At 40.2% G+C, this 27,235-nt stretch overlaps 2 protein-coding genes and 1 pseudogene across 2 annotated transcripts; all 3 read right to left on the bottom strand.

Annotated features, from left to right (window-relative positions):
* Positions 1-1,142: 1,142 nt before the first annotated feature.
* On the bottom strand, positions 1,143-17,661 carry LOC125378137 (peflin-like). The gene is made up of 5 exons (XM_048393004.1): positions 17,476-17,661; positions 15,198-15,369; positions 12,018-12,176; positions 8,615-8,758; positions 1,143-3,603 (listed from the first exon to the last, which is right to left on the bottom strand). The coding sequence occupies exons 1-5, from the start codon at positions 17,494-17,496 to the stop codon at positions 3,377-3,379; spliced, it is 723 nt and encodes a 240-aa protein (XP_048248961.1). The 5' UTR covers positions 17,497-17,661; the 3' UTR covers positions 1,143-3,376.
* A 4,985-nt stretch (positions 17,662-22,646) lies between these two features.
* Positions 22,647-27,235, bottom strand: part of LOC125378142 — a 32,440-nt pseudogene continuing 27,851 nt past the window's right edge.
* Positions 24,692-27,144, bottom strand: LOC125378141 (polyadenylate-binding protein 1A-like). Its single transcript, XM_048393016.1, has 3 exons — positions 26,968-27,144; positions 25,444-25,646; positions 24,692-24,898 (listed from the first exon to the last, which is right to left on the bottom strand). Exons 1-3 carry the CDS (start codon positions 27,107-27,109, stop codon positions 24,707-24,709), a joined length of 537 nt encoding a protein of 178 aa, XP_048248973.1. The 5' UTR covers positions 27,110-27,144; the 3' UTR covers positions 24,692-24,706.

Consider the following 27,235-nt stretch of genomic DNA (forward strand, 5'->3'; position numbering starts at 1 on the left):
TTTCAACGACGTGTCTGGTCCCAGGTGCACGTGCTGGGACGCGGGGTCGTGTTGCCACCTGGAGCAGATGGCATAGGCGTGCGCGTGGTTGTATTACTTGCTCTAAGAATAGATTTGGCGGGAAAAGGCGCGTTTGCAGGCATGTCAAAGAAGACGCAAGACTCCATGTGCGAAGGCACTGCTGTTCCGTATTTCTTTTACAAACTAGCGTATACTACATCTGGTTGGTATCAACCCTCGATCAAAACACTTACAACCATGTTTCCTTCTGAAATAAAGCTTGAGTGTTTCATTTTTTCAAGTGGAGTCTGGTTATTCAAGAAGAATGTTCGTAAATGTCTGCAACATGCTCATAACAAATAGGCCATGACATACGGTCACTTGACTTTACTTTCCATAATAGACAATCGTACTCGCACTTAAGACCCTTACACGGGTCTTTTAAAAGGTTATTTTGAGAAGTATGGTCATCTGAACATCATTATTAAACAATAATAAAACACAAGCATGTTTTTTTAAAAGGACGTAGTTCTGACAAAAGTATTAATTATCATTACATCCTTTTTGATACACTCCCAATGTCTTGTGTTTGACAAGAGATTATCTACAAACCTTTGTGTGTTTGAATCCCAGATCATGATTCTTCCTTGTCACCAGTCTCTATATGGCTGAAATAATGCTGATGCGATGTTAAATTTTAACTCACTCACTTCCTTGCCAGCACCATCCTGGTTTGTGCCACCAAAGGATAAAGGACTAAGCAATGCATAACTTCAGGCTTTCCTCACCCATTAAGCTGACACACTAGGAATTAACTGAAACAGTGCTCAAATCGACATTGAACTCACACAATCTTCGATTGTTTGTTGTTCAATGGAGCACTCAGCAATATTCCAGCTATATGTCGGCTGTCTGTAAATAATGAAGTATGAACCAGACAATCCAGTGATTGATATCATGAGCATCAATCCACGCAAATGGGATACGATAACATGCATTAACTAAGTCAGCAAGCCTGACAACCTTACAACAAGCATGGCTGTTCACACAATCTATGTGGAGAATAGAAAACACCGCAGATGGCATTGCAGGACACTCCCCATATTAAGCATAAACCAGTTGAGCTAATAACAAACCTTGTGTTAGAAGTAACAAATGTGTTTATTCAATTAGCAATTACAAATGGAAAACAAAGAAGATATTGTGACAATAAACTTCAGTGAACATGTCTGTTTAAAAAAGATTTCCTGGTCCATGTTTCAATACTGATTCCAACCAAACAGCTGTTCATGACAACAGTTGTAACGTCACTGAAAAAGCATATCAAATAAATTACATTTACTGATAGAAATATACTGGGATGTATACATATGTAAATGAAAGACAATTTTGTATACTCCTAAAGTTAATATTGTCGTTCTAACGTATCTAGTACAGAGTGAACATATTACACACATACATTACACTGGCTGAACAAACATGTATCAAACAATATTCATAAAATAGATGATCCATGTATATATTAAGAGCAGTATTGAAAATTATTTTATTGATCAAAGACATTTATTGTAGTTATTGAAGTGACTAAAATATAAAGAAATTAACAAATGTATATACTCCATATTAAACAAGAGTTGAGCGATAATGTCAATCATGTCAAGACAGCCAACACCTCAGAGGCAACAGAAGCATACATGCGTAAGCTAAAAGAGCTGCTATGTCCACATCTAAATGTTGAAGTACCTAGTGCGCTGTGTGAAACAGAACTTGCTTTATGTTATTATGGGACATTAACTGTTCGATGGATAGAAATCGTAAATTCTGAGTTAGAATAGTGTTGTTTGAAGTACCAAGACTGTCAATCTGCCCCAGCCTTGTTGCCCTGTAATAAGTTTGAAACCCTCCAAGCCCTACCCATACATGGCAATATATCTTAATCCATACAAAGTTTCAATCAAAGTTAAAAAACACTGTTTGATGAGAAAGGTATTTAATTTTACCACTATCAGAAACGGGGGTGACATAAATATTAACGCTGATGAATACAATCACAGTTTATATACACATCAGCCCCAGTGAAGAGCAATATTTTAATATTCAAGGTGGCAGCTTTGCAAGAGAGGACACCAGGGTTTCAACAGTCCTAACACTGACCACATGAAAAGAAAGGTTTCTGTGACTGCATTTTGATAACCGTGTGTGGGCAGCCTCATAGTTGTTTGATTTTGTTTCTTTGTTTGTTGTTTAACGCCGCACTCAGCAATATTCAAGCTATATGACGGCGGTCTGTAAGTAATCGAGTCTGGACCAGACAATCCAGTGATGGACAACATGTGCATAGATCCACACAACTGGGATTAATGACATGCATCAACTAAGTCAGCAAGCCTGACCACCCGATCCAGTTAGTCGCCTCTTACGACAAGCATAGTAGCCATAGTTATTTGAACTGAATGGGTTTCCTAGAATGTCTTGAGTGAGTGAGTATTCCAGCAATATCATGATTGGGGACACCAGAAATGGGCTTCACACATTGTACCCATGTCGGGATTCGATCCTGGGTCTTCGGCGTGACGAGCGAACACTTTAACCACTAGGCTACACAACTGCCCTCGGTAGGTCATAATTAGTAATAGTTCTGAAATCAATCACCTGAATCTTGAATAGAAAGTGCAGGACTAATTTGTGCGTGTTGCACAGGACTGAAAACAAAGATTGCAAACATTCTACAGTAATTTTCTATAAAGATGTGCGCCATCACCAAAGACAAAATGGCAGGAAGGATTTGAAACCAAAGACGTATCCCTTGTTGGATATTTCTACCCGTAATGGTGAGTGTCGCACTGGTTACACCTTATGTCCTTGTCAAGTGGCCAACGAGGTTGGGTGTTTGCATGGCAAGATACATTGCCATCCGATTACGCCTCAACTAATGAGATTTGTGTGTCATCCTGTCAACAGATTGACAGGTCAGATCATTGTATGAGCTCAGCATCCCGAGAGTGAGTTATTTTCTCCTCATTGTAGGAACTGAGAGGGCTTTCCCTGGTGGGTTTTGTTTTTGCACAACTAATTTAAGCAGCCTTTCAAGCAACTGTAACATCCAGTAAAAAAATGGTTTAATTTGATTTGAAGCAACTCCTGCATCAGGAGCAAAGGATTAATGGATTGATGGGAGTAGTACTTGCATTAGCAAGAGACTAAATGGTTACTTCATGTACACTCCGGCCTACTGAAATGTCAGAGCTTAAGGCAATCAAAAAAGCAATTATCTTACCGAATTACACTGACTGTTGTTTGTCTTTGTCCACAAAACTACCAACTGTATTTTATCTTTGGCATGATTGACTCTAAGCTTAAAAGATTGTTTTAGTAACTAGGGTTTATTCAAGACAGCCAAGGACATGAAGTCTTCATAACTAAGGTTAATGGTTCCACTCATGGCTGTGTCTCGCTGCTTGAAGGCGTCGGTCAGTGACTTCAGCATCACACAAGCTTGGATGAAGTTATCAAGGGTCAGCTGCCTTCGTGCCTGAATATCAAATCTGTAGACGATCATGTTGACGAAGTTCATAGTCAAATTATACCCCATCTGACTGAATGCTGCAACAGAGATAAGTGGATCATCATTAGGACTGGTAAATGGGGTGATAGAATAGCTGCTCAACACCATCTTCAATTGCCTCTGACATGATATACAATTCTGAAACCTTTCTAAACAAACTTAACAGGAAGCCCATGAACAGAGTCACACATTCAACTGATACAACCCACATGATAAACATGCTATTGGAGTGATTGAACAGCATTTCAGCATGTGTCATTGGAAAACATGTCTACTACTTATGTACTGCACATATACTGATAGACCAATAATCATATTCAGTGAATGTTGAACTAGTGACAGACTGATCCTGGCACAACTAAGGGCAGGAACACTGCATAGTGTATTGCAGCACTTTCAACTAACGTATTCGACGCAATAAGCACCCTGCTCTAATAAGCGCCGACAGCGATATTTGCTAATATATTGGCTAGTGAACAATCCCAATTAGCACCCCTTACGATTGATCAATGTTCACAAGACTTATTTATTCGTGTGTAATACGCACTTGTGTGGTATATGCACCCTTAATTATGAGCAATTAATTTCTGGAAAATACATCTGTCGTGTATGATATGCACATACTTTTCTTTAGTATCATTTCAGGCTGTCAGCATAAAGTACGAAATTTACGATCTTTCAACTATGTTTTTCTCTCAAAAATTATATTCTAATAAGAGCCCCCTATTTCTAATTTTGAGAGCGCCCCGGGTGTTTATTACGGCGAATATGGTACTGGTCCAAGTTTTTATACATGCTGGAATGAATGGCCTGTACAAGCTGCATACACATCATGCATTTCGTCATTGGGATTCCACAGATTACATTCACAGAAAATGAATGAACAGATCGTGAGAAAATAGTGCCAAGGTACCTGGATATGCAGTCAATGTTTTGAAATGTCAACTAAGACACTTAATATAAAGTTGCTGTCGGCACTGATATTCAAACGATTTTTGCATAAATACGCAAGACTTAAAAGAAACACTAAAATTTAATGATTTAAAAAAACTATGATGTCATCTTAAGGAGAAACATACACGCAAAAGTTCAGCTCACACAGACAAATATTCTTTGTTTTTTTGTTGTCTAACACCGCACTCAGCAATATTCCAGCTATATGATGTCGGTCTGTAAATAATCGAGTCGGGACAAGAAAATACAGTGATTGACATCATAAAGGTTTGTGTCATTCTGAGAATGGTCAGTAAGAAATGTCATTGTCATAGATTTAAATAAACTACCTGTTTGTCTGCCAAAATCAAAGTGATCCAGTACACAGCTAATCCCATGCCACTTCTAATCAATGAAATTGATTTTAGAATGCATTTGTTTTTTATCTAACCATGTTATATTTTTACTAGATACATAGACACATTACTGTTCAAACTTCCTCATGCCCCTCAAAGACCTGTTTCATCACATGCAACTGTTATTTAATATTAACATCACAAATCTTATCTACAGTCAGACAACATGGCAGTCTATATTCATTCCAATATCCTGTTATAATTTGTTAGAACTAGTAAAATCCTAGATATTTTTTATATTTGTATACTTATCCTGCATTACTCCTTAATGAATATCACTGCTTGTTCTTAACAGAGAATAGAGCTGTGTGAGGGTCTTTGCTTGAAGAAGTTGCTCTGTTCCCTAGCCAATCCTTGGCTGTGTGGTCGGCATCGGGTGACCACTGCATGTGTGGGAACCTCCCATTCCCTCAGCCCGTCCTTGGCTGTGTGGTCGGCATCAGGTGACCACTCCATGTATGGGAAACTCTGTTTCCGTCAGCCCGTCTTCAGCTGTGGTCAGCCTGGATGACCATTACATTGAAGGGAAGAGTCAGGTATGCGTTGTGTCCTGGTACTGCGCAGCCTGACAATAACGCTTGGTTAGGTTGGAGCACCGAGCCGTATGCAGGGCTTACGCCAGGGGAGGTCGAAAGGCCGGCTCTGGACTCGGAGGCGTGGTCAATGACGTGTAGTAGTGGTGACCTGCTGGGCCACTACTAACGGACCAAGCCCTGCGTGCCTTGCACATCCTCCAATGCGACGTCTCGCAGGTAGTGACTGGCAAAGACCGTGTTGGAACGCCAGAAACATCCCTCCATGATGGCATGTAGAGAGCAGTTGGAAGCAGTGTGAAGCGTCAAGTTGGAGGCGACGTCCCAGATCTCATACAGGTTGTTGGAGCATGGGGGGGGGGGTCCAATCCCACGGCCTCGTAGACCTGGAGGATGATGGCTCGTAGCCAGAGGCGATCGTGTTGCGGTTGACTTCCGCTCACAAGGTCACAGATACCAATACAAAGAGGCGTCGCCATAGGAAGACCTTCTCCTTTCGTCAGATTGTAGAATGATGACGTTTCGAGTTGCTCGAAAGGCGTGTCTCTCAGCGAGTTGAGAATGACGTTCAAGTCCCAGACTGGGGGACGGAACTTCCCCGTTTGGTCTTCCAGTCTGAATGAGCGGAGCAGTGCCTGTAGTTCTGGGATTTTCGTCATGTGTCGATCTTTCGGGACTGCCAGGACGGAGTTGAGCGCCACAAGGTAGGTCATGATGGTACTGCCCTTGAGCTTACGCTTGTGTCGCAGATGGGGCATAAACTCGACCAGGAATTGAGGCGATGCAGATGTGGGGTGTTGGTGCTTACTCCTGCAAAAGCTTTCGAAGGATTGCCACTTGTCATCATAGAGGCTCCTGGTGGTTGGGCGATGTGCCATCGTGATGGCCTTAGCTGCTCTGGCCGAGTAGCCCTTGGCGTTCAATGCTCTCTGTAAATGGACCAGACGTGAAGACATAACCTGTCTGGTCCTGTCTGCTGTGAGGGTTGATCAGCAGATATGGCCAATCTGGGAGTGGCAGTGGGTTGACGTCGGATAGCTCCCTGAGGTCGACGAACCAAGCCCTCCCTGGCCACCAGGGTGCGTCCAAAGTCAGATCGAGGTTCCGTGTCGATCTGATCTTCTGGACGACTTTGGGAAGGAGTACAGGTGGCGGAAAAGCGTACGCTTTTAGTCCTTCCCAGGGGACGCTGAAAGCATTGACTGCCCAAGCCAGTGGACCGGCACCGGAGATATGTAGGTCGGGATCTGGTAGTTCTGGCTGGTGGCGAATAGGTCTATGTTGGGGAGACCGTGGTCTCAACAAACAAGAGCAAAGGTGTCTGGGTGAAATTTCCACTCTGTGGGAGCCACTTTGCCTGGCTGAGACAGGGCATCCGCTAGGATGTTTCGGCAGCCCGGGATGTGGTGGACCTGGAACCGTCAGGTGAGCTAAGAAGTATCACAATACACATCACATTGTGACTGTGATGTGGTCATTTGCTTTGACAAGTAACAGAATGGTACCAGTCCAACGTCATAACTTTTACTTAAAAGGTCTCATAACTTGAAGACCCTGTAATGCAGTGTGCTGGAGTAAAATAACAAAAGGGAGATAAGCCTGCACGCAGTGTCAACGAGATTATTGAGAATACCGGTAGCTTACATTTGCTGTAACTTAACACAATAAATGAATAGTCAAACGTCCAGAGATCCAGATAAGCTGTGTATCTGCGTAAAAAACGCATCAGAAATGCAGAAATACGCAGTAAAATAATATCCAAGCGTATCAAATACGCAACGAACATTACAGATACGCTACAAAAATAAAACTTGTGCGTATATTCAAAATATTGTGAAGTAACCCTGCGTATTCGATTGGCAAATCAGCAACTTATTTTGAAATTATAAACGGGCATTCCCTCAACCTTGCCAAACTCCACGATGACAGTTACATCATGATCAATTTGCCATCACACTTGTGGAAGTATCGTGGTATTTTTGAGTCCTATAAAGCTCTCGAACCCACACAACACCAGTTTGCAGGGACTAGATGAATAGTGTTTTTAAATATTTAACTTAAATACCCACATGTGTAAAAACTAGTGGGTAACAGAAATTTGAATACCAGATAGAATTTCTGATACGCAGTGATTTTAAAATGCATGGGTAAAATACCCACAACACCAAAAACTTATCTGGAGCTCTGAACGTCTCTTCAACAAAACGTTGAAAGTGATTATTAATAACGTTGTCCCGTTAGGCCATACATATTTCTTTGGTTGGTTTATGGATCTGCCAATCTTAAACATCGAAAATTCAGAAATATAATGAAATCAGAATGATAAGTGTTTCTGATACCGTGGACGATAAAGATCCCTTTGACAATAAAAATGTCCCTGTCAGATTTTAGATTTATGATATTAATAAGTACCCAAACCAAGCCAAGATTTTTAAATTTGTGTATCACCGATTCAAATCAAACTTTTATTTTTAGAGTAGTAGCAGTAGTCGGTAGGCATATTTACATAACTAGAAGTACAATTACAGGCTACAAATTGCAAAATGACTACAATAAGTTCCTACAATATTCAAAGGGTGCCCACCTCATGTTAGCTTAGGAAGTTACATGTGCTACATGCTTTCAGTGCCTGTCAGAAGTTTGTGTGAAGTATTATTGTGTAAACAAACTGCTTGATCATATAGAGCACCATATTTTGTTTCAAAGCTGTTGTCAGTGATTCCGTAAATCAGTTCAAACAACCCACTCAAAACACCGAACTCAACCCATGCCGCTTTACTCAATATATTGACCAACACCAAAGAATTTTGAAATTGCATTCGGTTCCAAATTCAATTTCAAATTCAGGCAACCTTGCTGTACACTGAAAACACAGTATTCATCTCCTAAGTATAAATACACTGTACACAACATTTTATGTTAACTCGGACCCCTCACCCCACAACCTAGCAATGAAATTTTTCACAATCAAAATTTGTGAATGGCCAAAAAACAGAAGAAAATGTCCGGATTTGCTTTAGAGAGAAAGGGATTCAGAGAGGAGGGGAGGAAAAGACAGGGAGAATGATGTCCTCCATTAACACTACAACGTCCAAAGTAGATATGAGATGTCACCTGAAAGTTATGACATGCCTCTGAATGGAATAGTACGGGGTCCATTGACTCACCACTGTGAAGTTCCTGGGCTTCAATAGCTCCTGAGCGATTACCATCAAATCTTTCAAAGACCGATCTCCACTGCTGGATGTAGTTCCACAAGGCACTGAATTCATTCATGTCAATGGTTCCGCTCATATCACGGTCGAACATGCCTGGAAACAGATAGATCATGTTCACAGTATAAGCATAGAGAACTGACAGAAAGGCAAAAAAATGGTAAGCACACATTTGAAAACAACATTCCTACAGAAATCACTGATAAGGTGAGTGTCAGATTGACAGGAGCCTACAGTAGTGTGTGATGAGACAATGAGACAACCTACAGTAGTGTGTGATGAGACAATGAGACAACCTACTTATCAGGAGCTACAGCAGAGTGTGATGAGACAATGAGACAACCTACTTATCAGGAGCCTACAGTAGTGTGTGATGAGACAATGAGACAACCTACTTATCAGGAGCCTACAGTAGTGTGTGATGAGACAACCCACTTATCAGGAGCCTACAGTAGTGTGTGATAAGACAATGAGACAACCCACTTATCAGGAGCCTACAGTAGTGTGTGATGAGACAATGAGACAACCTACTTATCAGGAGCTACAGTAATGTGTGATGAGACAATGAGACAACCCACTTATCAGGAGCCTACAGTAGTGTGTGATGAGACAATGAGACAACCCACTTATCAGGAGCCTACAGTAATGTGTGATGAGACAATGAGACAACCCACTTATCAGGAGCCTACAGTAGTGTGTGATGAGACAATGAGACAACCTACTTATCAGGAGCCTACAGTAGTGTGTGATGAGACAATGAGACAACCCACTTATCAGGAGCCTACAGTAGTGTGTGATGAGACAATGAGACAACCTACTTATCAGGAGCTACAGTAGTGTGTGATGAGACAATGAGACAACCCACTTATCAGGAGCTACATTAGTGTGTGATGAGACAATGAGACAACCTACAGTAGTGTGTGATGAGACAATGAGACAACCCACTTATCAGGAGCCTACAGTAGTGTGTGATGAGACAATGAGACAACCCACTTATCAGGAGCTACAGTAGTGTGTGATGAGACAATGAGACAACCTACAGTAGTGTGTGATGAGACAATGAGACAACCTACTTATCAGGAGCCTACAGTAGTGTGTGATGAGACAATGAGACAACCTACAGTAGTGTGTGATGAGACAATGAGACACCCTACTTATCAGGAGCCTACAGTAGTGTGTGATGAGACAATGAGACAACCAACTTAACAGGAGCCTACAGTAGTGTGTGATGAGACAATGAGACAACCTACTTATCAGGAGCCTACAGTAGTGTGTGATGAGACAATGAGACAACCTACTTATCAGGAGCCTACAGTAGTGTGTGATGAGACAATGAGACAACCTACTTATCAGGAGCCTACAGCAGAGTGTGATGAGACAATGAGACAACCTACTTATCAGGAGCCTACAGTAGTGTGTGATGAGACAATGAGACAACCCACTTCTCAGGAGCCTACAGTAGTGTGTGATGAGACAATGAGACAACCTACTTATCAGGAGCCTACAGTAGTGTGTGATGAGACAACCCACTTATCAGGAGCCTACAGTAGTGTGTGATGAGAAAATGAAACAACCTACTTATCAGGAGCCTACAGCAGTGTGTGATGAGACAATGAGACAACCTACTTATCAGGAGCCTACAGCAGAGTGTGATGAGACAATGAGACAACCTACTTATCAGGAGCCTACAGCAGAGTGTGATGAGACAATGAGACAACCTACTTATCAGGAGCCTACAGTAGTGTGTGATGAGACAATGAGACAACCTACTTATCAGGAGCCTACAGTAGTGTGTGATGAGACAATGAGACAACCCATTTATCAGGAGCCTACAGTAGTGTGTGATGAGACAATGAGACAACCCACTTATCAGGAGGCTACAGTAGTGTGTGATGAGACAATGAGACAACCTACAGTAGTGTGTGATGAGACAATGAGACAACACACTTATCAGGAGCCTACAGTAGTGTGTGATGAGACAATGAGACAACCCACTTATCAGGAGGCTACAGTAGTGTGTGATGAGACAATGAGACAACCTACAGTAGTATGTGATGAGACAATGAGACAACACACTTATCAGGAGCCTACAGTAGTGTGTGATGAGACAATGAGACAATGAGACAACCCACTTATCAGGAGGCTACATTAGTGTGTGATGAGACAATGAGACAACCTACAGTAGTGTGTGATGAGACAATGAGACAACACACTTATCAGGAGCCTACAGTAGTGTGTGATGAGACAATGAGATAACCCACTTATCAGGAGGCTACAGTAGTGTGTGATGAGACAATGAGACAACCCACTTATCAGGAGCTACAGTAGTGTGTGATGAGACAATGAGACAACCAACTTAACAGGAGCCTACAGCAGAGTGTGATGAGACAATGAGACAACCTACTTATCAGGAGCTTCAGCAGAGTGTGATGAGACAATGAGACAACCTACTTATCAGGAGCTACAGTAGTGTGTGATGAGACAATGAGACAACCTACTTATCAGGAGCCTACATTAGTGTGTGATGAGACAATGAGACAACCTACTTATCAGGAGCCTACAGCAGAGTGTGATGAGACAATGAGACAACCTACAGTAGTGTGTGATGAGACAATGAGACAACACACTTATCAGGAGCCTACAGTAGTGTGTGATGAGACAATGAGACAACCCACTTATCAGGAGCCTACAGCAGAGTGTGATGAGACAATGAGACAACCTACTTATCAGGAGCCTACAGCAGAGTGTGATGAGACAACCTACTTATCAGGAGCCTACAGTAGTGTGTGATGAGACAATGAGACAACCCACTTATCAGGAGCCTACAGTAGTGTGTGATGAGACAATGAGACAACCTACTTATCAGGAGCCTACAGCAGAGTGTGATGAGACAACCTACTTATCAGGAGCCTACAGTAGTGTGTGATGAGACAATGAGACAACCTACTTATCAGGAGCCTACAGTAGTGTGTGATGAGACAATGAGACAACCTACTTATCAGGAGCCTACATTAGTGTGTGATGAGACAATGAGACAACCTACTTATCAGGAGCCTACAGTAGTGTGTGATGAGACAATGAGACAACCTACTTATCAGGAGCCTACAGCAGAGTGTGATGAGACAACCTACTTATCAGGAGCCTACAGTAGTGTGTGATGAGACAATGAGACAACCCACTTATCAGGAGCCAACAGTAGTGTGTGATGAGACAATGAGACAACCCACTTATCAGGAGCCTACAGTAGTGTGTGATGAGACAATGAGACAACCTACTTATCAGGAGCCTACAGCAGAGTGTGATGAGACAACCTACTTATCAGGAGCCTACAGTAGTGTGTGATGAGACAACCTACTTATCATGAGCCGACATGTTTCTGGGTTGAACTGGCTCCAGTTGCCATTCATGAGGGCTTGCTGCAGTTCCAGTGCGGTGATCTTGCCTGACCTATCTCGGTCAACTGACAAGAACCACTGGTGCACCTGGGGGTCCATGCCGGGGGGAGCACCAAAACCTGAAACACAACAAGCATTGTGAATCACAATCAACATAAACGACATCTACAGAAAAAAATCAAATCATGAATTTACCGTTGTAAACTAGTAAAGAGATACATAATCAGTCTTTGTTGATCTCGAAGCCGAACATGAATAGCCTCCCTTGACAATTGTCCATGTTGTAAGTGGTAGCATTTTTATTGTTACAAGGGGCTTTATCGTCACAAATGGTGGTCTTTTGAGCACAGAATATTTGCATAAAGTATGCCAGAGGCATTCTGCATTAAAAAAAAATGAATCTGGCTTTGTTTTTTCCTCCTCCAACCCTGGACTTTGGGCTGAAGAATCTGTAATCCTAAAAATATAAAAAGGCTGTAAAAATTTATTATGAACTATTAATTTGTAAACTTAAAGTAACTTTCCCTGACTTTAAAACTGATTAGAATTCACAAATGTGTAAAGACTAAAGCAGAACTCACTACCACTACTGCAAAACTAGGTCATGGGGGTCATTAACTTTCCTGAGTTACTCTTGTCATGACACTAGTTACGAAAGAGTTTGAGGTCATTTGTCACAGACTCATTCAAGTTAGAAACGAGTTTAAGGTTCATATGGCCCACTATATTATGACTAGATTATAGGTGTGAGGTGACACACCAACAATTTGATACGTATCACAATACTTGCATATGCTCTTATCTGTGGTGTGTAAGCCGTTGGTAGTGTAAAGTATGGTGCAATGGATAAAAATATTTATGCTTTCACTACTAGCTTTCTACTAATAACTGTTTGGTGTAACAGTTATAACAGCAAGCATATAAGGTACATGTCGATATTTTTTACTTAGTGCGCCACCGTGATCGATACTTGTATCGAGAAGTAAAAAATCACGGTCCACCGATGCAACGGTGAATCGTCCCACAACTACTAAATTAATGTGTGATATTGGAAGAAGCAGAGTGAGTGCTATGGCCTCATTTAATTTGAAGTAAGTTTATTGCAGTAACTATTTTTTGCAAATTCGAATGAAATTGATCTGCTGATGACCCTATTCAAACTTCACCGACATTGTGTACCTATCCCATTACAACAATATTGCAAAACTAGAACAATATCTATTGTTGTATATCCAAGCAAAATAATTACAAATGTGGGCCCATTAAGTCAACCTAAAAAATCATAATGATTTACAACAGGAGCCTACAGTAGTGTGTGATGAGACAACACACACACATGCTCTTGCACTAGGCACTTGTCTGGACTAATGCAGATTTTATAGTGCTAGCCACAAAGATATCATGCCACAGTTTAACTTGAATACCCCACAAAGACACAGTATACCGACTATGAGCCCACCAGGCTTTGTTTTAGCCCCTTAATGCCAAGCACCAGGCAGGGTAACACCAACTACCATCTCTTAACATCTTTTGTTATGACACAATTATCAAACCCAGAACCTTCTGCTCTATGGGCAGATGCTCTACAACTAGACCACGGACACGGTCCTGATGGGAGAAAAGTGGGCCACCATGTTAGAAAATAATCATAAGCACTAAACTAACAATAGAGGATGAGCATTAACACTCAACATACTCCAAAAAGAAATATAATGATAAAAAAACAAGACAAAAAAAGAAAGAAAAGACACTCAACATTCTACAAATACATTCTAACTTCTAACCGAAACCTTTTTAATTTGCTTGAAATCATTGCTCCTTTGTCTTTGACCGTGCTAACTAATTGAACCGTAAAGAACCACTTGGCAATGAAGGATTTCTTTTTCTCCATATCATTTACTTCTGCACCGAAGGCTAACAAATGTAGTCTTCAGCCACTGCAACATGGGAGAAATTGTTTATCCGTTTATGAACTGCGAAACGTGTGTTTTATCCAGCTTTTATACAGAAAGTTACCCTATTCATTGGACCCCATACTTGCCATAAAAGGCGACTTTGCTTGTCGTAAAAGGCGACTAACGGGATCGGGTAGTCAGGCTTGCTGACTTGGTTGATACATGTCATCGATCCCAATTGCGTGGATCGATGCTCATGATGTCAATCACTGGATTGTCTGGTCCAGACTCTATTATTATTTTACAGACCGCCGTCATATAGCTGGAATATTGCTGAGTGCGGCATTAAACAACAAACAAACAAACAAACATTGGAATATGTGTATGTACTGTGATTTGATAGCTTTTTTTCCACGAAACGAAGATAGAAAAGAAATTACTATTATCTTGATCAGGGCTATGTTTGCTCATAAAAGGCCCATCTACATGGGCAAGTTTTGTTTAGATGATTGATAAATGTTCTCAAGTTGGTCCAAAATGAATCATAAACTTGCCCCAGGACATGCATTTCATAGCCTGAGTCGGCAAAGTGTGAGGTGCACGTGTGAAAGTCTCAGGGAACATATTTCATGTGCTTCATGCAGGGGCGACTCACACACATCTTTCATAATACCTTTAACAAAACAATGTTTTTTAAGCAGTTTATGTGCTATAAATGTTGGACATGGTTTAAGTAGGTTAGAGCACTTGGACCATGGTGTCTAATCATTGAAATGGTTAGTTAGAGTGATCGGTGCTCCATGTCTTGGATTCTTACGAACAATTTCAACAATTAGCCAAGAGGTCCTTGTGCTCTAACCTATAATAAAGTTACACTACAGATGGAAAGATGAAAATAAAATATATTCCAACATTTCAGTAAGAATATTGTTAAATTCAAGGACTATCATAGTTAGACCAATGACAACGAGCAACGTGACCAGCTCCATTTTTCTCAAATACGAAAACAATCAAGACAGCTTCAGATTGTAATTTGAGTGAACTCCCTTTTCCAGAAGAACCACTGATGATAGTTTAGCCAATTTCTTTATCATCAGGGATTGCTGTATGAAATCATAAGATAAGGGTTACAGGGAGGGTTGTGAAAAACATGGACAAGACTTTAATTATGTTAATGCTCCCCTATCATTAATACCCAATCTCTTAAAAAGTACTTCATTACAGTACAATTATCCTGTTGATTACCTGCAGGTGCACCACCCCCGTATGCGGGCTGTCCTGGGGCTCCATAGCCTCCTGGAGGCTGAGCCCCACCCCCATATCCTGGCTGCCCTGGGGCTTGGTACCCGCCAGGTCGTTGCTGTTGTGGCGGCTGCTGTTGCTGATATTGTGGGGCACCGTATCCCCCTGGGGGGCCCTGCAACAGGACATCAATTCTTACAAAAGTGAGACAGTAATGTAATTGATGAAAAACATTATTGGCGATAACTGCATGTTTCAAGTGAATTCATATCACGAAGGTAAAGTCATCAATTACCCATGTAATCCCCTGCTGATATATGTCATATTTCATTAATACCAATCAAAGATTTTTGTCCTAAAGCCTGTACGTACAAGTGACAATACAAAAACCTCTCAAACTGTTGTATGCCTGATGTGCATATCTTGAAGTTCATGATAATCACTACCCACATCTGAACCTAATCCATACAAGCCTGATAAATTTGCATGGATTTTCATGGAGAAATAATGGAAGGGTTGTGTTTGTACTTGAAACAAAACCTACCCTCATTTGAACTTGTAGCCATGGAAATGCAAACATTTATCACTTTCAAAACTTCCTCCTGAATAGCAAAAGGCACAGCTTCAGCTTTTGCCTGATGTGCATACAAAGCTTCACAAAGAAATATTTAAATATTTAAGAGTTATTCCCCAAAAATGAAATGTGACAGATGGACTGAGCCAGTTTCTCTATCCAACGAAATACTTTTATACTAAAAAACCAAATCCACTCAAGTGGAAATAGCTGTGTGCTAGAGGCACCTGTCAAAATCAATGCTAAATACTCAACATGGGTGTGATGACACCAAGCACGGATACAGCTCTTTCATACAGTAGGGCTGCATTTGTGATCAAATGTTAACATACAAATCAGGGATGCAGCTTAAACAGAAACATTCACTAGCCCAAACAGAGATAACATATAAGGACACCCGCTAAAATGCCTGAAATTCTTCCAGCCCCCACCAGGATGTCAAAACTAAATTATATAACCGTAAACATCAGAGCTCCAGATAAGCTGTGTATCTGCATAAAATACCCATCAGAAATGCAGAAATATGCAGTAAAATAAAATCCAAGCGTATCAAATACGCAACGAACATTACAGACAAGCTACAAAAATAAAACTTGTGTGTATCATCAAAATATTGTGATGTAACCCTGCGTATTCGATTAGCCAATCAGCAACTTATTTTGAAATTATAAACGGGCATTCCGTCAACCTTGCCAAACTCCACAATGACAGTTACATCACGATCATTTGCCATCACACTTTCTTGTGGAAGTATCATGGTATTTTTTAGTCCTATAAAGCTCTCAAACCCACACGACACCAGTTTGCAGTGACTAGATGAATAGTGTTTTTAAATATTTAACTTAAATACCCACATGTGTAAAAACTAGTGGGTAACAGAAATTTGAATACCCAGATAGAATTACTGATACCCAATGATTTTAAAATGCTTGGGTTAAATACCCACAACACCAAAAGCTTATCTGGAGCTCTGAACATGTAACATAAATTGAATTTGATTCACTGACTAGTGCCAAGCTGCATGCCTGCAATGCTGAATAAAGCACATGAATGGTTTGCAAGTTTTTATGTTTAGTTTACTTAAAAATATCCTTCAGTGAGTTAGTTGTGTGGGGTTACGCTACCACCTATTTAAAACTTTGGATGTATGTTCAACAGCATCCCTGCAAACACACCCACGTCCCTCCCCATATGTGTATGCTAGAATTAATACGACATAATGTATTATAGATATATAACATATGTTCAACCATAGCGAGTGAAAGAGTTTATGCCATTCAAGCGCGTGTGCTTTCACTTTCTTCAGACTAAACACGCATTTTAGTATAAACCAAAGGGAGATGACTCTTGTTTGGGAAAAGCGTACACACGATGCAAACATCTTCAAACGAAAAGGCTTCTCTCAAAAGTCCGCATAATAGACCTCGACTAATAATATGTTATTATGGCATAGCTTGTTGTTGGAAATTGACTGTCTAGATTGATAAAGGGCTCTAGTGACTTCTCATTGATAAAATATTACAGGAATGTGTTCACTTCCTAATAATCCCCGATCATCGGGTCGGTTTAACTTAGAACACAGTTAGGAGAGTCGTTTAGAGATAACACGGAACTGCCCAAACGATTGAACAACATTGAAAAACTGTTTCCAAAACAAATATACATTCATGACATCAAAATAGTGGACGACCACACTCATTTGGTTACCTGTCCGTAAGGATACGCCATCTCGGTTGTGTGAAAAGATGTACAGGGTTCTTGAAACGAATAATGAATATGTGGGGTAAATACAAATCGTATTTCACAATAACGAATTCTTGTTCATAGATAACGGGCGCGGTCACACAATATTACTGTGTATACGTGCGACTTATGTAAACATTGCTTCCGTATCCGATGTTGTGAAATTCAGATATCAACTATCAGACATTCTGACGTCACAGAACCGACATGACGTCAAATCCCTCGAGAGCAAGCTCCGGCTTAGTCAGTCAGTGATGTTGACAAATGTGATCAATGTATTTCTGTATTTCTGTGTATAATTTGCAATCGACCACAGACAACAATTTAATATCTAAGATAAGATATGTATATATATATATGTCTTTGATAACACACACACATACAGAGAGAGAGAGAGAGAGAGAGAGAGAGAGAGAGAGAGGGATGGGACTGGCGACTATAATGTATCGGGGGTCAGGCTAGGTGCCTTGGTTGATAGCATGTATCATTTAACCAAACATTGGTTTTTCTGACCCAGGCTTATAATAAATTTATACGCCACAGTGATATAACTTCAGTATTTCTGACTGCCCGCAGAGCAGCAAACACACCTAATCCAACTTGCCAGATCTCCCTCTAGCCTGTGTCTTGTCGCCCTTTTCACTTGAAGAACAATGTTCTAAAGTGTTGTTTTTTCCTGAAAGAGAGGCCCCGATATTCCATATGGCATAAGGAATGAACTGCCATGATAATATCCAATAGGGTTGTGGTATCTTTACAAATCAAAGCTTAAACATCCACAAGCCGTGAAGTCTTCATAAATCATATAGAGTCTAACATATTATGAGTGCTTCAATCAATATTTTGTGGATTTCACATTTACAATTTCACAATTACAGTGTTGAATAGTTTGGCGTGAAAGAGTAAATATTGGATACTTTCGAAGCATACTGACATGGCTTTCCTATCAAAACCTCATTTATATTCAAATGGCAACTCAAATGCATAGATAACGTCATCTAATCTGTAACTAAGATATATTGTCAGTTTGGGTAAACAACTACTTTAATCCATTTAATCCGTTTGAAGATAAAACAATGAATTGATTTCTATTACGATTTGCATTTTCACACAAAGGTTTGTTGACAGTAAATGTTTAATGTGCATAAGCTCATATTAATGTAGCCGCCATAAAATTTCCGAGTCCTGTGATGGGATTCGAACCTCGGACCTTCCGATCAGAGGTCAGACGCCTTGTCCACATGACCAAAGAGGTTAACCCTAAGCTGATAAGGTAAGGATGTCATCTGTGAGATGACTCCTAGCCCTGCTACATTAAGTTTATTGTTTCTGTGGCAGTGTCATTTCTATAATTTATCTGTATATATATGGTATTGGTTTTAGACAGTGTAATTGGTGTATTTTAGTAGATCATGTACGGTACAAGAAGTCCAGTCTGATTGCTCCAAGCTGAACTTGGGCTGGTAAGTTCTTTTGTTTATTGTGAGGGTCAAGAGTATTCTTTTGTCTTGCTTTTAGAGGGCAAGCTTCTATACTAACACAAGCACTAAGTCAGTCTACTATATACAGCTTTCTCTGGACAGTCACGACTCATATTTTGACAGTATTGTGACAAGGACTTTCACAGTTTCATCTTCACTATACATCTCCAAAGGTTAGTTTTAATACTAGATTATAAAAATTATGTAGGATGTAATATTTGTTTTAGTACAGCATGTATAATGTTAACATTATTTTAGTGTAGATATACTTGTGTGATTTGAGTGTATGAATGTACTTTATGTCATAAGTACCGTAACGATAATAAACACACCATTCATGTTTATGATTCTCTGATGTAATGTACTATAATATTTTTATATGATAAAGGCGACAGATATAAGTATTTGTGTCCGCAATAGTGTTTGCCATGAGAAATGTGTGTTGTGTATAATTATGAGCATATTACAGCATAGGTAATGTGTATATTTATGTAGGTTTATCTATGACATTCTATTTGAGATAATGTTGGTAGTAGGTTTAGATTGAATTAATATGGCAGTAGATTACTATGTATATTATTTTATGAAATTTATACATGTGTATGTTATTTATAGATGGATCTGAGTGACAAGTGATTTGGCCTACTATCACCTGAGTGCCATACATTCGGTAGGCATAGTAATTTAGTTATTCATTGTTTATATTTCATGTATGTATAATATACATCTTGTATATAAAAGTGCATTGATGCAGTTGAAGTTATATGGAAAACATCATATAATAATGTGGTGAATGCATTTTACTTATTATATCAATAACGGTGATAAGTGCAATGTTTTAATGTGTATAACCATTTATTTATTATTTGTTTAGTTATGTTACAGGGTAAATATTGGTATTGAAAATAAACGTGTGGCTTCTTGGTCACGACTCACCCCCAGCAGGCGTTGGTCTTAACTGTGAGATTTGCACCACCCTAACCTGCTACATTCCCAACCCTTAAAAAAAAAAGATAGCTTTATCACAGGGGCAGCTACAATATGCTTTATCCGTGCTGGAAATATTTGGTGTGACCAACGCAAGCTGCTGACCTGCCTTCCCACATCTTAGCATTGAAAACTACACTGAAGGGGACATGATATATTTCTTACCACATAAAATTGAATAAATTGCCATAAAACTGGTCGAATGACAGAATTGTAGTTTTTTCTTTTCAACTTCACTTTTTTCCCCAGCATGACAAGATAAGTACAGAAGTATGAGAAAATGTGTGAAATGCCTGATACAAACACTTGTTGACAAGACCCGTGAAGATCCGGAGTAGAATCGGTTCTCAGCAACCCATGTTTGCCGTAAAAGGCGACTATGCCTGTTGTAAGAGGCGACTAACGGGATCGGGTGGTCAGGCTTGCTGATTGGTTGATGCTTGTCATCGTATCCCAATTGCGTGGATTGATGCTCATGATGTCGATCACTGGATTGTCTTGTCCAGACTCTATCATTTACAGACCGCCGTCATAAAGCTGGAATATTGCTGAGTGTGGCGTTAAACAACAAACAAACAAACAAACAAACTTGTTAACAAGGCCTACCCAGCACCCTCTGCCTGGATCATGGTATGAGATAAGAGACAAGAGATAAAATATAAGACTTTATTATCTCAAAGGAAATCCATATTGCATGTCTGATTAGCACTATAATATGAAGAAAGAAAATATATGACATCAATATGTACATATGATTTGATATGATACTTGCTAATATCACTACAGGTTAAGACATGAAGATAATCTGATATCACAGTCACCGCATTGAATGGAATTTGAATGGTATTAAACAACTTATACTGGCTGGTATGAATGATTTCTGGGCATAGGGAGTTTTCAGTATCAGCATGCGCGATGACAGCCAACTGATATTCTGAATGAAGTATAGGACTGCTGTCATTTAATATCTTACAGACAGACAGACAGACAGTTTATTCAGTATGCAAGGCCATATGGCCCATAGTACAGTTCAGATTTAACAGATACATAAAAATCAACGTGATCTTGACCATAGTATAATATATTCACCTGAATCACCTGATTTTTATGTATCTGTTAAATCTGAACTGTACTATGGGCCATATGGCCTTGCATACTGAATAAACTGTCTGTCTGTCTGATATCTTACATGACTTTTTGACAATTTCCTGCTCATAAATATTGCCGAGTGGAAATTTGGTACCTGAAATTTTATTTAATTTACAAATTTATGTATTTTAGATGTATTTTGAACAGACTGGCTCCCATACCAGCAGTGGACATTAAAAGCTAGAGCGAATGTGCTTTAGGTATCAGGCAAACATGTTTAGTAGTCCATTGTTGCTCCCAAAAAGTACAAGCCAGAATGTCACTTGTGAGAGCATGGTTCTTGAACAACAAACATCAAACCTAGGACAATTATCAGTGGTTGCTGAAAAGCATGTGTGTATGTGTGCCTGTCTGTGTGTGTTGCCCCCAACTTGGCCCTGGCAACATAGTATCATGTTGGAAAAACAAAGCTTCCGACATTCCTGCTGTAATGCAGAAATTTCTGGACAGTTTCAAAGGGCATAGTGCAATGCCTGTTATTGTGTTGTTTTTATGACGGTGGTCTGTAAATAATCGTGTCTGGACAAGACAATACAGTGATTGACATCATGAGCATCAATCCACGCAATTGGGATACGATGACATGCATCACCCAAGTCAGCTAGCCTGACCACCTGATCCAGCTAGTCGCCTCTTACGACAAGCATAGTCACCTTTTATGGCATGCATGGGTTGCTGAAGACATATTCTACCCCTGATCTTCAGGGGTCCAATCAATACAAGGGTAGGCATATCATGAATTGCATTGACAGTAAATCGTGCCATTTAAGAACAAGGTATGGATTTTTCAGTGCAACACTTCAATCCATTCTCCAATTCTCTAATGTTATCAAGAACAAAATCATAATTAAAAAAACCAGTTTATAATTAAACATCCGTTTAATATATTATTAATAATAATATTAACAACAGTAATAGTCATTTGTAGCGAGTTAGTGACAACTTCTCTACAGCGCTAAGGAAAGAACTGCTCTGGCATGTTGCTCAGTGGTATGCTTGTCTGAAAAAGTGCGTCTTTAGCCGTGTCTTAATATAAGGAAGACAGTTACTGAATACATCAGGACAATTCTGGAAGATTGGTCCACAGTAATGCTTCAGCATTAGCAAAGGTTCGATCAAAACAAGATTTTGTCACAGACAACTGGCTCCTTGAACTTAAAGATTGGGGTGGAATGTGCTGTTTTATGAGCTCTCTGATATAGTTGGGAGTGAGGCCATGCTGTACCTTGAATACAAGAGACAGAATGTTGACCTTGATACTTTGTGCTGCTGACAGACAGTGAAGCTCCTTGAGCTCTTTGCCCATACGAGAGAGCATTACAGTGGTTAGGCTGAGAGACTGACAAGGCGGGTGTGGCTGCTGTTTCCTTGGTGACACGCTTACAAATATGACTGACTTGTGACGAAAGAACGCAGTTCTGCACCATCAAAAGGACAGACAAAACAATGCAAGACAAACTTTTCTTGCACAAACAGCTAAAATTTACAATCCAGCTATTTTTTCGGCTAGATTGTGTCACTTGTTCAGATGTTCCCTGTCTAGCTTGATGGTGCAGAAATGACAAACGGAGGAAGTTGGAAGAGATCACTTGTCGCCTTTGGACATGGCAGCAGCTTCCTTGGCCTGGTGGGCTTGCAATACAGCAACAGCCTCGTCAACCTGGGGACACAAAACACTGATCAGCATCTCAAACCATAGCAAAGGCATTCTCAAGACATCTTGGTTGTACAATTTCATCAGCCTATTCAATGTCAAGGGCAGATACAGAGACTACAGCTACAAAGTATTCTGGACGCTGTTTTAATTCTTTAGTGCTTCGCTGAGTATCCTATTATCAAAACAGGACATTGCCAAAATAACTTGTTACTGTATCCAGTTTCACAGAAAGTTCACTTCAATAGATTAACAAGACCACAATTCTGAAAAAAATATACCACTAAAAAAATACACCCAATTCTTTCATGACCATGGTTAATCTGTCATCGCTGGTGGGTATTGCAACACAGCCTTCCAAATGTGGGCGTTCTTTAATTTCGGATGAGTAGCATATATTCAGAGATCCCGTCTTTGATCTACCTACCTTTGCCTTGAGAGACTCGTTTGACTCCAACATGTGAAGAGGTTCGGAGTTGTCAATCTCGAGCAGCATGCCAGTGATTTTTCCGGCCAGCTCAGAGGGAACAGCCTCTCTCCTAGCATCTGCTTTTGTTCCTGTGGTGGTGCAGCAGCCAACATGGAGGCCGTCAGAGGCTCCTGCCCTGGGATGACAACAGATTGCTGGGGCTGAAACAGAGGCGATGTATGAAGTCCGATTATCAGCAGTTTATCTACCTATAATCTCAAAATGATACGGTTACTTTATGTAACACTAGGGCTGTTACGATTCACTCGCATATTCAGTGAATTGAAACGTATCCATTCATGAACTGAATTCGTTATTCGTGGTCACCAGAATCGAATATTAACGAATATGCAATCATGTGCATCTACATACCCTGTACCTACAGATATCCATAAGAACATATTATATGCAGAGATTTCTTTAAAGACAACACTCATATATATAATTTGACAGTATTGTGGTCACCGGTCATTGTCGTATTTGAGCAGATACTAGTACCTGGATAAATGCAGTATAAAAATGTGTAATATATTAATAATTATCCAACCATGTCAAATAATTTGTTGTTATTTTCCACTGAATGTAATAAATTAAAGATCAACTGCTGACTTGTTATTGTATTCGTGAAAAAATATTCGTATTAGTTATCCTATATTCATGATATGAATCGTATTCGCCTCAGTGTATTCGTTGCAGCCCTACGTAACACCCAACTAACATCTTGAAAGTCCAGGGATTTAGTTGATAATATAGTTCTGTATTTTCACCTAAACCATAAAACATAAAAACAGGTGGTTGACGAGATGTTGGGATATGAACCATAGCTTTTAGATAGCCAAGTCATAGCTATGACTTTTCAAGACTTGGGCATTTTCCAGACAATTTCTCTCCCATTCTGTTAATGTCAGCGTATCAACTAACTTTTTAATCTTCTGGTTTTTACCTAACAACGAAATATGAAATCTAAAGCACCGACTAACCTGACCTAAAGTTCAAGGCCTAAAGTTGCATTAAACCACATTTCAGAAACATCTGTAAAGGTGAAGGTCAAATATGACAAAACTAGCACAGGTCTGGTGCTGACAAATCAATGAAAAAATGCATGAAATTGAATGTGCTTTCATGTAAGTAAGCACTTAACAGAATAAAGCTGTGCCCTTGATGTATTAAAACAGTGGTTGATGGTGTGAACTCCATCCAGGCTGTTACGAGGTCAGTCAAGTCACGTGGCAAAAGTAGGACATAGTCATGGGGATGAAATAGGTTATTTTAACGTTGAAACGAACAAGTTCATGTTGCCAGAATACACAAGAAGGCCTCGCCTACGTGTATCCACGCAATTGGGATTGATGACGTGCATCAACCAAGTCAGCGAACCTGACCACCCGATCCCGTTAGTCGCCTTTTACGGAAGGCATGGGTTGAAGACCTATTTTACCCTGGATCTTCACGGGTCTATTTATACAATATGTTAGTGTTCCAACCTGCAGTCGGCTGTGTTGGTCGGACTTGTGTCTGCCATCTGGGACTGGCTCGGACCTGTGGCATTTGTGTTGGGGCGAAGAATCCACGCTGGGCTTGGGGCATGGTGGGCACGAAGTAACCTGCTCCAGTTGGCTGGAACATCTGGCTAAGCTGTGCTGTTTGCTGAAGAAGACAATCATTGCAAATATTTAAAAAAGAAAAAAATTCAGTTGAGTCAAATGCAGATCATGGAACTGACAGCATATGAACCGTTTGGATTTATGTCACTCCAATTGTCTTTCAATAATGTCATGGTTATCAACTGGAAAAGGAAAGTGGGACTTATTGTATCCATGGGGATGGTGCTAACAGTCAAAGGATTATACTTGAAGCAAATGTCAAGGGCAGATACAGAGACTACAGCCACAAAGTATTCTGGACGCTGTTTCAATTCTTTGAGTGCTTCGCTGAGTCTCCTATTATCAAAACAGGACATTGCCAAAATAACTTGTTACTGTATCCAGTTTCACAGAAAGTTCACTTCAACAGATTAACAAGACCACAATTCTGAAAAAAATATACCACTCAAAAAATACACCCAATTCTTTCATGACCATGGTTAATCTGTCATCGCTGGTGGGTATTGCAACACAGCCTTCCAAATGTGGGCGTTCTTTAATTTCGGATGAGTAGCATATATTCAGAGATCCCGTCTTTGATCTACCTACCTTTGCCTTGAGAGACTCGTTTGACTCCAACATGTGAAGAGGTTCGGAGTTGTCAATCTCGAGCAGCATGCCAGTGATTTTTCCGGCCAGCTCAGAGGGAACAGCCTCTCTCCTAGCATCTGCTTTTGTTCCTGTGGTGGTGCAGCAGCCAACATGGAGGCCGTCAGAGGCTCCTGCCCTGGGATGACAACAGACTGCTGGGGCTGAAACAGAGGCGATGTATGAAGTCCGATTATCAGCAGTTTATCTACCTATAATCTCAAAATGATACGGTTACTTTATGTAACACTAGGGCTGTTACGATTCACTCGCGTATTCAGTGAATTGAAACGTATCCATTCATGAACTGAATTCGTTATTCGTGGTCACCAGAATCGAATATTAACGAATATGCAATCATGTGCATCTACATACCCTGTACCTACAGATATCCATAAGAACATATTATATGCAGAGATTTCTTTAAAGACAACACTCATATATATAATTTGACAGTATTGTGGTCACCGGTCATTGTCGTATTTGAGCAGATACTAGTACCTGGATAAATGCAGTATAAAAATGTATAATATATTAAGAATTATCCAACCATGTCAAATAATTTGTTGTTATTTTCCACTGAATGTAATAAATTAAAGATCAACTGCTGACTTGTTATTGTATTCGTGAATAAATATTCATATTAGTTACCCTATATTCATGATATGAATTGTATTCGCCTCAGTGTATTCGTTGCAGCCCTACGTAACACCCAACTAACATCTTGAAAGTCCAGGGATTTGGTTGATAATATAGTTCTGTATTTTCACCTAAACCATAAAACATAAAAACAGGTGGTTGACGAGATGTTGGGATATGAACCATAGCTTTTAGATAGCCAAGTCATAGCTATGACTTTTCCAGACTTGGGCATTTTCCAGACAATTTCTCTCCCATTCTGTTAATGTCAGCGTATCAACTAACTTTTTAATCTTCTGGTTTTTACCTAACAACGAAATATGAAATCTAAAGCACCGACTAACCTGACCTAAAGTTCAAGGCCTAAAGTTGCATTAAACCACATTTCAGAAACATCTGTAAAGGTGAAGGTCAAACATGACAACTAGCACAGGTCTGGTGCTGACAAATCAATGAAAAAGTGCATGAAATTGAATGTGCTTTCATGTAAGTAAGCACTTAACAGAATAAAGCTGTGCCCTTGATGTATTAAAACAGTGGTTGATGGTGTGAACTCCATCCAGGCTGTTACGAGGTCAGTCAAGTCACGTGGCAAAAGTAGGACATAGTCATGGGGATGAAATAGGTTATTTTAACGTTGAAATGAACAAGTTCATGTTGCCAGAATACACAAGAAGGCCTCGCCTACGTGTATCCACGCAATTGGGATTGATGACGTGCATCAACCAAGTCAGCGAACCTGACCACCCGATCCCGTTAGTCGCCTTTTACAGAAGGCATGGGTTGAAGACCTATTTTACCCTGGATCTTCACGGGTCTATTTATACAATATGTTAGTGTTCCAACCTGCAGTCGGCTGTGTTGGTCGGACTTGTGTCTGCCATCTGGGACTGGCTCGGACCTGTGGCATTTGTGTTGGGGCGAAGAATCCACGCTGGGCTTGGGGCATGGTGGGCACGAAGTAACCTGCTCCAGTTGGCTGGAACATCTGGCTAAGCTGTGCTGTTTGCTGAAGAAGACAATCATTGCAAATATTTAAAAAAGAAAAAAATTCAGTTGTGTCAAATGCAGATCATGGAACTGACAGCATATGAACCGTTTGGTTTTATGTCAC

This window comes from Haliotis rufescens, unplaced genomic scaffold, assembly GCF_023055435.1.
Source record: "Haliotis rufescens isolate VD_foot unplaced genomic scaffold, xgHalRufe1.0.p SCAF_1, whole genome shotgun sequence".
Lineage (NCBI taxonomy): Eukaryota > Metazoa > Mollusca > Gastropoda > Lepetellida > Haliotidae > Haliotis > Haliotis rufescens.

Excerpts from the sequence above, each read along its gene's own strand:
- LOC125378137 (XM_048393004.1), bottom strand. The coding sequence starts at position 17,496 with ATGGCGTATCCTTACGGACAG. Across the intron at positions 8,759-12,017 it reads AACATGTCGGCTCATGATAA|GCATGTTCGACCGTGATATG; the intron begins GTAGGTTGTCTC and ends ATCTGTTTCCAG. Across the intron at positions 3,604-8,614 it reads AGCCCAGGAACTTCACAGTG|CATTCAGTCAGATGGGGTAT; the intron begins GTGAGTCAATGG and ends TCTCTGTTGCAG.
- LOC125378141 (XM_048393016.1), bottom strand. The coding sequence starts at position 27,109 with ATGTTCCAGCCAACTGGAGCAGGTTACTTCGTGCCCACCATGCCCCAA. Across the intron at positions 25,647-26,967 it reads ACCAACACAGCCGACTGCAG|CCCCAGCAGTCTGTTGTCAT; the intron begins GTTGGAACACTA and ends CCTCTGTTTCAG. Across the intron at positions 24,899-25,443 it reads ACGAGTCTCTCAAGGCAAAG|CAAACAGCACAGCTTAGCCA; the intron begins GTAGGTAGATCA and ends TGTCTTCTTCAG.